The 12870-nt window shown below is 50.0% G+C and overlaps 1 protein-coding gene across 1 annotated transcript; it reads left to right on the forward strand.

The window, feature by feature from the left end:
- The first annotated feature begins 371 nt into the window (after positions 1–371).
- Positions 372–5548, forward strand: gdf10a (growth differentiation factor 10a). Its single transcript, XM_088305369.1, has 3 exons — positions 372–909; positions 3400–4535; positions 4613–5548. Exons 1-3 carry the CDS (start codon positions 693–695, stop codon positions 4802–4804), a joined length of 1545 nt encoding a protein of 514 aa, XP_088161495.1. The 5' UTR covers positions 372–692; the 3' UTR covers positions 4805–5548.
- Positions 5549–12870: the final 7322 nt, after the last annotated feature.

The following is a 12870-nucleotide window of genomic DNA, read 5'->3' on the forward strand; positions in this document are numbered from 1 at the left end:
ACCATTCTTGTATGGGGGAGAATCTGGATTTTTAAAATAATTCAATTGAATAAACTACCGAATAGAAATTTTGTTTTATGAACTTCTATCTTCTCCCTGAAACATTTAATCAATTCAATACTTTTTTAAAAGGATTTATGCAGGCTTGTTTGTTTTATTTCAAATCTTGCGTGCCCCCCACCCCCTGGAGTTCTTTCAAGTACCCCCAGGGGGTACGCGTACCCCCATTTGAGAACCACTGCCATAGCTACACTAGTACACTAAGAACACATCATCACGACGTGAAAAAGAGGAGAAAGAGGGGCGGGGTGTCAGCATCATGACCTCCGCTCCGCTGCTGGTTGCAAGAGGGCTTAACACAGAGAGCTCTTTGGCCCCACTGGAGTGCACGTCAGCAGCTCGGCAAACCTCACACACTCGCACACACACACACACACACACGCACATGCGTCGAAATAAAAGTAGCTGCTCGAACTCTTGGACCAGTTACGCACATTCCGCGTGCACATGGAGGCTCATTGAGCAACGAGTAGCACGTGAGAGGACAGCGTGGAACTTTTACGCACGATATTGTCTTGACGCAGCATTGGAGTTCGCTTTTTAAATTTCCCCTTCACGACCTCGCTCTTTCTGGATTGCCCCCCCACCCCCCCGCTTTAATTATTGTAGCACTTCTAAAGGAAGGTACGACGATGTTCTCCACGCACCTGCCCGTGTTAGTGTTGAAGTGTTTTCTCGGTGTGGCGTCGGTTCGGATCGCGCAGGGAGCAAGCTTCCCTCGGCCGCCCTCCTCAGGTGAACTGGACCAGGACGTGCTCCTCCAACATATGTCCAAACTGCACGAGAGATGCAACAGAGAACAGCGTCTCAAAGAGGGAAACACGGCCAGGAGCTTCAGGGCAAGCCCAGGTGAGTGAAATGCAACGAAGTTCGGGAAATCGTTACAACACATACTGTATGGACAACGTTTTGTCTGATTTTTTTGGAATTCACACAAGAAGGCCAGAGCACGGATTCGAACCTAACACCACAGAAATGTGAGGCAGACGTGATAACCACGTCTGCACCGTGCCGCCACTTATCTCACAAAACATCATTTAATTGGACCCAAGACAAGAGCATAGGAACACTTTATAATAAGTACACGCTAATAAGCATTAGTTAAATACTGGCCATCATTTATAAAGCATGTTTCTGACATGGAAATCATTTGAATATAGTTTGTGAATATCTTATTACAAATTATTACCCATCATTATTTATTTGTACCACCTGATACTTTCTTTTTCCGATATCCAACTACAGTAGACAGGATGCAGTTGCACGCAGAATCATTTTGCAGTTTTTAACGTGAATTATTAAAGGTGTTACGGACTAAGGAAACATCCATTCATACGTTAATTCTCATGCTGAAAAATTAGATAAAAACAAGATTAGAGTGCAATGACATTCTAAACCACTGTTCAAAAAAAAAAAAAACACCCACAGCTAAATCTATTGTAAGCATTTTTCTTTTACTTACTGTTGTGTTATAGCTCATTAATGTGTTTAAGTGTACCTAATTTTGTGGCCAGGCAGCGTATATGTTACAAGCTCTCAGCGGGGCTCCATGACTCAGCCAGGCGCTCTAAATAGGTGCGATTGTTTTGGAACAGTCTGAGAATGCATTTAAATGATGCTGGGACGTTGCAGCAGCTGCCTCCCCTCTGCTGAGGGTCAGATCCATTACCCACAGGACAAAAAAAAAATAAAAAAATTGCCTGTGATACCCTACAAGCCATGCCCGACTTCATGTCTGGTTTAAACCGCAGAGTGGCGCCTCAGATTGTCATTGTCATGGATTCTGTGTTTGTGTTGTGGCTCCAGGACATGTGTGACTCCACGTGACGGAGCCCAAGAGGGGAGCTTAGTCACAGCACTTCTGATGCTGTTTTTATAACTCATTTATATCCCATGTACTTCTCACATAGCGTAACATAACAGGCGCGTATTTTGACTGCGATGGCCTGGTGTAATCTAAGGAGAGATGTGAGGGACTTCTCACAACAATGAGAGAGCTGTTAAAACAGTCGATTGTGTCGCCGGTGCCTGCATGGGTCGAGGGTGCAGGTTGTATTAAAAGGCTTAGAGCGAAGCTTGAGGTAAGCATTTCCATATGCAGGCTGAATCTGAGGTAATGTATATCTCCTGAGTCAGTCCATACTTCCGTTGAACTCTTACACAATGAACAATAAGTCTGCTGTTGAAGTTAATGTTCATCATGAATCTGGAGAGCTCCCCGCTTCAACCTCCTCCCCTGCCACCCACATCCCCCCAGAGTCTGGTTCCTCTTACGGGGCCGGCTTCTGCAGGCACGTCTCAGCCACTCGGTCTGCTCATGTAACACGGGCATTAACAAGGGAACGTGTTTAATTGCACCACTTTAGATTGTGTGAAGTACAATTTGTTATCCATTTACAAATCTCGCTGGCATTTTCACATGAGTTTATCAGGTTTTACAGTCAAAACGAGTTCAAGTTCAAATGAGTTCTGTGGCAGGGTACCATTCCATTCCTGTTTTGGAAACGATTTTTTATCATCATACTGATGCAAAACATTTTTTTTTTCTACAACACGTTGAACCTGTCCAAAACCAACATTTGAGAATGATGGAAAGAATGAAACAAATATTGATAAATATGATTGGGCCATGTTAAAACAAAAACATGGAAGCACCTGGAAGTTGCAAAACATGTTCTAGAGTGATTGTGTTATATATATATATACCAAGTTAGACAATTTGGTGCTACTTTGCACGTACAATGTTTAAAACTCATTAAATGAAAAATGAATGTATTTGAACGTATGAAGTGTACAACTCGGTGGTCAATGAGAACCTCCTGTACAGAAAGACGTGAGACAATTCTTTAGACAAAATGAAATACTAGTCCAGACAAACTACGGCCCGGGGGGCCACATGCGGCCCGTTAAACGTTTTAATCAGGCCCGCAGAACTTGAAAAAAATTAAATAAATCTTCTTTATGTTTTATTTTCCCTGTAATTCTGATGTGTCCCCACTAGGAGGTGCACTCCGATACATATATTTTGTTGTAATGCGTTTATTCATTTTCACTTGAAATTAAAGCATATATTTTCTCTAGATACACTACATGTATTTTTTTTTCTCCGATGAAGTGAGGTTAACAAAACACTCCATCCATGTGCTGGTGGTCTGGCCCCTCTGTCAAAATTTTAGAACCCATTGCGGCCCACGAAACAAAGAAATTGCACACCCCTGAAATACTCATATAGAAATGGTGGCGACCCATTATGGAGTCCGTGCTGAGCTTTTGACGGTGGTTTTTGCTCTTAAAAAGTTGACGGTGATATGTGTACTGATTGATGGACTGTCTTTGCAGTGCCCTTTGACCTCAGGACAGTGTACCATCTAAACCTCACAACCCTCCAAGACTCTGAAGTCATCCTGTCAGCCACATTCCACTTCCTGCTAGGACGGCTCCCTCCTCAAAAAGAATGGATCTGTAAACGCTTCAAGAGCACATCCTGCCGGTCCTCCACCACGCAGCCGTCCATGCCCGTCAGCCTGGTCATTCGCGCTGTCTCCTCAGGGTCAGGAGTCAGCTCTGGGTCAACCGGCTCATTCCTAGGCAATGTGACCTTCCACCCCCACAGGAGAGGGGTGTGGCAGATGAAAGACGTGACCCAGGTCATAAAGGAGGCGAGGGACAAGGGTCATCGCCAAGTGTCAGTGGAGTTGGACTTAGGGCAGCAGTACCCGAGGAAAACGGAGGGATCCGACATGGCCTACCTGTTAGTCTACGCCGATGACCTAGCCTTGGCAGAAGCCAACAGTGTGTACCCAAGTCTTCAGAGATATGACCCGTTCTCTGAGAGCGGCGAGCACTCGCAGTCCTCCCAAAACATGTACGGACCCAATTTCTTGCCACAGTTGAAAGGACGTGTGAGGAGGGAAGCAACTGTTCTCCCAGACTCCATACAGAACAATGAGCTGCCTGAGGTTCACTACCGGACTGATGGGTACAGGAAAGACGACCTCTGGGCGAGCTCATGGTATCCGGCCCTCAAATCCAAACTCAAGGCTGGGAAGCAGGAAAAGAAAAGGAAAATCCACGAGGAAGCGGGCAATCAAGGTAGAGGAGGACACGATGAAGAAGACTCTCCTGAAAGAACATCAGACAGGTCTAGATTTGAAGCCTCACCTGTGAGACGATACAAAGATAGCCACGCCCGAGTGGTGGCTAGTCAAAGGCTAGAACAGAAACATGTGCTGAGGGACGTAAGGAAGCACAATAAGGGAAGTGGTCATCACTCCCGCTCACCTCTTTTGAATTTCGATGAAGAAACCATGCGAAAGGCCAAAAGAAAGCAGTGGGGACACGCTCGGCACCGCGGCTGCTCCAGAAAAAACCTCAGAGTGGATTTCGCAGACATCGGCTGGAGCGAGTGGATCATAGCACCCAAGGCCTTTGACGCCTACTACTGCTCGGGCGCATGTGGCTTCCCAATGCCCAAGGTAAGAACACCACCACTTTGTCTCATTTGGTCCCTTCTGAGCCACGTCACCTCAACCTCTTCTCTAACTATCGCCAGGTGGTGAGGCCCTCGAACCACGCCACCATCCAGAGCATAGTCCGAGCCGTGGGGATTATTTCCGGGGTTCCTGAGCCTTGTTGCGTGCCGGAGAGGATGAGTCCTCTGGCAGTGCTTTACCAAGAAGAATCCAAGGACCTGGTGCTCAAGATGTACCCCAACATGTCAGTCCAGTCCTGCTCGTGCAGGTGAAATGAGAAAAGTGAAGGCTACGGGCAGAACGAGAGTGAAACAAAAGAGACTTATGGGGAACGAACAATAACCTTTAGTCATTCTGGCTTGCTGATCATATGTGTAGGAAGACAGAATTCCGATGTTGTCTGTCCAGAGGCCCTTTCTCTCGTCTCGACATTTTATTTATGTGGAGGCAAAATGTTCATGAAAGAATTTGTCACGATGATGTTCACGCAGGTAACTAATGCAGCAACTTGTCTATTTATGATTGTGTACTTTGTACCGCTGTACCTATTTCAAGACATCCGTGCTACCGCTTGACGATAAAGGCAGCACATCGGAAAATCCTTCATCACATTCCCTCTCGTAACATCTTTAAAGTATTATGATTAAAACTCATTCACTACCAGGCGAGTAAAAAAAAAAAAGTCTCTGACGTTTTTAGCTGTCAATGGCAGTAAATGAGTTAAAGGAGAATTAAATATTTTTTTTTCCAAGTAATGAGGCTATAAGCTACTGTTTTAGATGTCACTTTGTACATATGTGTTTAAATTATGAAAAGGTCAAAGCTAGCTGTCTATATGGTAGAATCAAATAGTAATTTAATCCAACACTATGGTATATATTTTGAAAAAAAATATTTTGGTGTTATTCTTTGCTCTCTAGTGGGCTCGTGGGGGCGGGGGGGAACATTTGGTCAAAACAAAACTAAAAGGCACCACTGTTCAAAAAGAAGTGACTACAAAGGCAGGAAGATTCCACTCCAAGATACCACCCCCCCCCCCCGCCCCTTATCCCAGCCCCCCCCCTTCCCAAACCTCTTGACCTATTATTGCCCCCCCACCACCACCAAAGGCTCCAACGTCTGTTGTCCACCAAATAATGTGACTGATGTGGCCGTGGTGGATTAATGGTTGATGGAGGAAACCGGCATGAGCTAATTAAGACGTCAGCCACTTGAACTTCAAAACGTGGAGCACTTCCTCCACCACCACTACCAGACCCCCCCCCCCCCACACCCTCCCCTCCGAGTACTAACTACAGGATGTTCTTCTCAAAGGACTATCTGCGAGTCTGCTGAAAATCTTGAGAATTTGTCTTTTTAAGAGCGAGTCTTCCTGTCTGAAACTGTCTGTCAAGGTTGAGGAAGGTGAGGACCCAAACGCAGGGAAGCCAGGCAGGGGTAACTTAAAGGGGATTTATTAAACAGAAAACTAAGGCAAACAAGGAACTTGGAAAAACTTAACGACAGGAAACCAACGACAGGGAGAGGCGACAGGAACTGGCAACAGGCACAGGCAACCGGGACAAGCGACAGGGACAAGCGACACTTAAAATGACAATGAACCAACAAGAACTGAAAGCAACCAGGGAACTAAATACACACAAATTGACGAGACAACGAGGAGCACCTGGACAAGACATGGAGGGTTGGAAGGACCGGATTGGTTGACACTAGGGGTTGGGTAAACGAGCACAGGTGGACACAATAGACAAGACGAGACAAGACACATGAACAAGGCCAAAACATGAAACCAAATACTAAACCAAAAATAACAAATACAAATCATGACAGTACCCCCCCTTTAAGGGACGGATCCCAGACGTCCCAAACACAAACAAAAGAAAATTGTCCAAAATCAGGGTGGGCGGAAGGGGGCCAGGAGGCGGGACCACAGTCCGCAATCAAGGCTGGTCAGGCGGGCGTCCGGGAGGCCAGACCAGCGAGTCCAGCCGTGGCCCTTCAGGCGGCCGTCCGGGAAACCAGACCAGGGAGTCTAGCCGTGGCCATTCAGGCGGGCGTCCGGGAGGACAGACGCATAAGTCCAAGGGCGGCCATTCAGGCGGACGTCCAGGATGACCCGAACACTGCATGGAGTCCGCTGACGAGGCTGAGACGAGACGCGGCGGCTGGACGCCGCATGCAGCCGAGACCGGAGCTTGGAGCAGCGACGGGGCGGGCGCAGCCGATGCAGGCACTTGGAGCGGCGGCTGGTCATCGAGCCCCGCCGAGACAGGAACGTGGAGCGGCGGCCGGTCGTCGAACGCCGCCGAGAATGGAACGTGGAGCGGCGGCTGGTCGTCGAACCCCGCCGAGACAGGAACGTAGAACGGCGGCTGGTCGTCGAACCCCGCCGAGACAGGAACGTGGAGCGGCGACCGGTCGTCGAACGCCGCCGAGACTGGATCGTGGAGCGGCGGCCGGTCGTTGAACGCCGCCGAGACTGGAACGTGGAGCGGCGGCGCTTCGTCGGGCGCCGCTGTGGCAGAGACGAGAAGCGACGGCGGGTCGTCATCCACCGCCCAGGCAGGAAACTGGAGCGCCGGCGGATCGTCGAGTCCCGCCGAAAAAGGAGCTTGGGGCGACGGCGGATCGTCGAGCACCGCCGAGGCAGCGACGGGAAGCGACGGCGTGTCCTCGGGCGCCGCCGGGACAGGGAAGTGGGGTGGCGGCGGGCCGTCTGGCACCGCCGAGGCAGGGATTTGGAGCGGCGGCGGGCCGGGCGCACCAGAGGCCGGGACTTGGAGCTGCGGCGGGCCGGGCGCAGCGGGGACAGGGACTGGTGGCGGACGCAGAACGTGCTCCGCCGGAACAGGGACTTGTGGCGGACGCAGAACGTGCTCAGCCGGAACAGGGACTTGTGGCGGACGCGTGGCGTGCTCCGCCGGAGCCGGGACTGGTGGCGGACGCAGGACGTGCTCCGCCGGAACAGGGACTTGTGGCAGACGCAGGACGTGCTCCGCCGGAAGAGGGACTTGTGGCGGACGCAGGGCATGCTCCGCCGGAACAGGGACTGGTGGCGGAAGCAGGACGTGCTCCGCCGGAACAGGGACTGGTGGCGGACGCAGGACGTGCTCCGCCGGAACAGGGACTGGTGGCGGACGCAGGGCGTGCTCCGCCGGACCAGGGACTTGTGGCGGACGCAGGGCGTGCTCCGCCGGAACAGGGACTGGTGGCGGACGCAGAACGTGCTCCGCCGGAATAGGAACTTGTGGCGGACGCAGAACGTGCTCCGCTGGAACAGGGACTTGTGGCGGACGCGTGGCGTGCTCCGCCGGGACTGGTGGCGGACGCAGGACGTGCTCCGCCGGAACAGGGACTGGTGGCGGACGCAGGACGTGCTCCGCCGGAACAGGGACTGGTGGCGGACGCAGGACGTGCTCCGCCGGAACAGGGACTTGTGGCGGACGCAGGGCGTGCTCCGCCGGACCAGGGACTTGTGGCGGACGCAGGGCGTGCTCCGCCGGAACAGGGACTGGTGGCGGACGCAGAACGTACTCCGCCGGAATAGGGACTTGTGGCGGACGCAGAACGTGCTCCGCTGGAACAGGGACTTGTGGCGGACGCGTGGCGTGCTCCGCCGGGACTGGTGGCGGACGCAGGACGTGCTCCGCCGGAACAGGGACTTGAAGCGCTGGCGAGGCGCCGGAACGGGGGTCAGCAGCTCTCGGGAGGCCAGAACGGGCCCCAGCAGCTCGGGGGGAACCGGGACGGGGCTTATCAGCTGGCGGGGAGCCGGAACGGGACTCATCCGCTGGCGGGGAGCCGGAACGGGGCTCATCCGCTGGCGGGGAGCCGGAACGGGGCTCATCCGCTGGCGGGGAGCCGGAACGGGGCTCATCCGCTGGCGGGGAGCCGGAACGGGGCTCAGCAGCTGGCGGGGAGCCGGGACGGGGCTCAGCAGCTGGGGAGGAGCCGGAACAGGGTTCAGCAGCTGGCGGTGAGCCCGAGTGGGACTCTGGAGGCTGCGTGGTTTGCTGCAGCTGGCGAGGAGCCGGGACGGGACGCTGCAGCTGGCGAGGAGCCGGGACGGGAGGCTCCAGCTGGCGAGGAGCCGGGACGGGAGGCCCCAGCTGGCGAGGAGCCGGGACGGGAGGCCGCAGCTGGCGAGGAGCCGGGACGGGAGGCCGCAGCTGGCGAGGAGCCGGGACGGGAGGCTGCAGCTGGCGAGGAGCCGGGACGGGACGCTGCAGCTGGCGCGGAGCCGGGACGGGACGCTGCAGCTGGCGCGGAGCCGGGACGGGACGCTGCAGCTGGCGAGGAGCCGGGACGGGACGCTGCAGCTGGCGAGGAGCCGGGACGGGACGCTGCAGCTGGCGAGGGGCCGGCACTGGAGGCTGCAGCTCGTGAGGAGCTGGGTCGGGGGCCGGATCCCTATCAGCCTGCCGCCCTAGGGATTCAGGGGAACGGGAGACGCGAAGGACACGAGGGACCGGGACTACAGGGGCTGGTGAACGTGCGCTACAAAACGTGGGTCGAACGGAAGGTGGTGCAGAAAACGACTGTGGACGAGGTACAGAAACAGACGGACGAAGTGAACTAAGTGAATCGGAAAAACGTGACTCAGGGTGTAAAAAGTGGGTGCTATTACGAGAGGTGGCAGATCCTTTACTCGGGCGCCGTCGTTGACCACCTCGCGGAGGTCCAGGATAGATGGCCAACCGGGTGCCCAAGTAAAGGTCTGATGGGTGTGATTCAGGTGTGGACTCAAAGGACTCGAAAGGAAACCGTGACAAAAACTGACTGGGAGAAGAAAACTCATGAGAAAAATCAAAATCTGGGTCAAACTCGGAATCAGACAACTGAAAATAGGGGTCATCATCTAAATCTGAATTAACAAAAACATGGGGGGACAAAATGGTGTCGTAATCAAAGATGTTAACACAAGACGAAGAAGAGTGGCAAACTGGCTTGGCGGAACATATGGAACTCACACGAAGGGGTTGGTCGGCAGGCTGAGGGGGGTACCAGCTTGGGCGGCGACGGCGAACTCGTCGCCGTGAGCTTCCTGCTGGGTCCAGTATTGGTTGGTTCATTCTGTCAAGGTTGAGGAAGGTGAGGACCCAAACGCAGGGAAGCCAGGCAGGGGTAACTTAAAGGGGATTTATTAAACAGAAAACTAAGGCAAACAAGGAACTTGGAAAAACTTAACGACAGGAAACCAACGACAGGGAGAGGCGACAGGAACTGGCAACAGGCACAGGCAACCGGGACAAGCGACAGGGACAAGCGACACTTAAAATGACAATGAACCAACAAGAACTGAAAGCAACCAGGGAACTAAATACACACAAATTGACGAGACAACGAGGAGCACCTGGACAAGACATGGAGGGTTGGAAGGACCGGATTGGTTGACACTAGGGGTTGGGTAAACGAGCACAGGTGGACACAATAGACAAGACGAGACAAGACACATGAACAAGGCCAAAACATGAAACCAAATACTAAACCAAAAATAACAAATACAAATCATGACACTGTCAATGAAATGACAGAGGGTACCTCTTGATTATTCAACTCTTATTACACTGCGGTCGCGTTGGCGTCCGTGTGCAAAAGTTGGCACTGAGCTGCACATCTGTTTGGAACAGAGTGCTTTGAAGTTCCCCTTTGCCGACAGTGGATGGTCATTTTGTCTCGGAAAAAAAAAAGCATGTCGTAAGCACTCGGGGGACAGACAAATTCTTTTTACTGCAGTCAAGAGCTCTCCCGGGAAGCGTGCGCGTGCTTATCTGAACGACCTGAACTGCTGTCACCTCAAATGCAAACTGTTTCTGTGGTGTATCTTTTTGTCGAATGTTTTCCAACAATCTTTTGTACAGGATTTGTTTCGTTGTCGAATATGAGTTGCAGGACTTGCTGTGGTTTTTAATGCCAGACTGGACTGGAACAAGAGACACTCTAGAAATTCAGTCTTCTGTCGACATTTAGGGACTGCAACAGTACGGATTTACCGAGGAAGAAAAACAAAGCAAATCTGTATTTGTGTCATTTTATGATGTATGGACTAAAAACAGGTGTGGGCAAACGACGGCCTAGGGGCCTCATGCGGCCCGTTGAACGATTTAATTTGGCCCGCCAAACTTGAAAAAAATTAAACGAATAAACATTTTTAATGTTTTATTTTCCAAATACTGTGTTTTTTCAAGGACACATATATTGTTGTAATGCTTTTGTTCGCTTTCATTTAAAATTAAATGTTTTTTTCTTTTTCTCAGATCAGGGGACGTTACCAAAACACTCCATCCATCAGCTCCTGGTCCGACCCCTCTGACAAATTTTAGAACCCATTGTGGCCCGCCAATCAAAAAGTTTGCCCACCCCCGGACTAAACTATACACAGTATTAGTTTTAAATGGGCAATGTATTTTAATGGACTGAAATAAAAATGTATGTATTTTACTTAAAAGTGGTGATTTTATTATTGCAATGAGATACTTCGGTAATATTGTGACATTCCTCAAATGAAATAATGTTTGACAGCTCTACGGATAATGATGATGAATGATTTTTAAAGCTGTTAACTTAAAGTTGAGATTTGGGGGTTTAAATGGTGTCGAAATTACTACGATGACAGCAATGACAGTTGTCATAAATCTAACTTAGATGAATAACACATCCGAGTTCACTTTTTGGCTTTTGTTTCCAAACTGATCCCTTTTAGAGACTGGACCTTCAGTCGATGATTACAACAAGAACCCAATGTCAACACACAGGAGAACATTTTCGGTGGTCAGTTCCAGTCGACAAAACCGCAGGCAGGACCTGTGTTCAGAACTCAATATCTACGTGCCAAGAAGAAATGAGCCAAGCCAGAAACCAAGAAGAAAATATTTGTTTTGCCCAAAATGACTGCTCAATTAACCAAAAATGAAATAAAGCCATTGTTGGACCACAGCGGATTTTCTGTCTGGGCTGAAATGTTAATTCCTCACACGGCCTGCTTAGCTTGGAGAAATTAGGACGAAGCTGATTGAGACCGCTTAATAATGTAAACTACAATTAGAATATACAGAATAACATGAAAATACCTTCCTTTTAGAGAACAACATTTAGTTTTGAGCTACTCCTAAAATCAACTTGAACAGAGGCTGAGCATGGCAAGCAGACTTAAAAGAACAGAAATGTTTTGGACTACTTGGTGGGATTTTCCCCCCTCGTTGCACTGACTGGTGGGTAACTTTTAATGTCTTGAATCATCAAAAGCATCTGTGAATAATTCAATTTCTGCAAAAAGGACAATGAACTCCATAGCTGGTTCATCAACTTACCAGTGTTGTGGTACAACAAATCAGTGAGGAGCAACCAAGCGTGCATTCTGTGCTTTACATCTCACATTCAAATACATACGGAACACGCGGAGGTATTTGTCTTTCCCTTCAACCTCAGACCTCCTTCATGGCTCATTTACCTGCCACAGAGCCGCCAATTTATAGCCACACATCCAAAGTTTGCTGTAAGTTCATTATTAAAGGGGAAGGAAGACAAACTCGAAATATATGACCGTGGGCTTGTGGGGATTTTTTTTCCAGGTATGCGGATGAAATATTCTATGCAAAACCTGATCGACTGCTCAGGGAGGAAAAATGTGTTTCATCGGATTTGGGGTCACATTTTCATACCATGTGTGCGGGAATTATGATATCATATTGTAACAAATGCCACAGAGTACATAAAATGGGTTTCATAAATCAACATTTACAAAGTTAATGTGATGTTTTGACCGATACGCTCACTCTTAATTATGGTAGTTGCAGTTAGTGCATTGTATCATCCGGAGAAATGTTCCTTAAATTGTTCCACTCTCAGAGAGCAAAAATAAGGCAACAACAGTAGAATACAGCGCACAGTTCTACACAACAAAACAAAAAGACATTCATTGATATCTTGTTGTAGTTTTGGTACAACTCCTCTGACTTGTAATTGTCAATGGGCGTACCCATAAATGTTTTAATCTATTTTCCTAATTGGTGATGGATGCAGATGGACCCAGACGGGCCCGACAGACAAACACACAACGTGAGCTGGAGTCTACCGCAGCGAACTTTGTGCGATAGGCCAATCACAGGCCTTTATGGAAAGCCACTCACAATTTTCATTGATCCGAGCATGGATCTTTTGGCAATGTGGGAGGAAGATGGCAAGGGCGGAGGCAATATGTGAACCCACAGCTCATATCAGATCTGTATTAAATCGCTTGCGCAGGACTTCCTAATATTGTGACATAATGAATGCAGTGTTAGGAACAGAGTCAAGAATTTTCATCAGTTCCTCCTATCGGTGGTTCTTTAAGATACAA

The sequence above is a fragment of the Idiotropiscis lumnitzeri genome, chromosome 9 (assembly GCF_059441095.1).
Source record: "Idiotropiscis lumnitzeri isolate Australia: NSW breed Sydney's pygmy pipehorse chromosome 9, RoL_Ilum_1.0, whole genome shotgun sequence".
NCBI lineage: Eukaryota > Metazoa > Chordata > Actinopteri > Syngnathiformes > Syngnathidae > Idiotropiscis > Idiotropiscis lumnitzeri.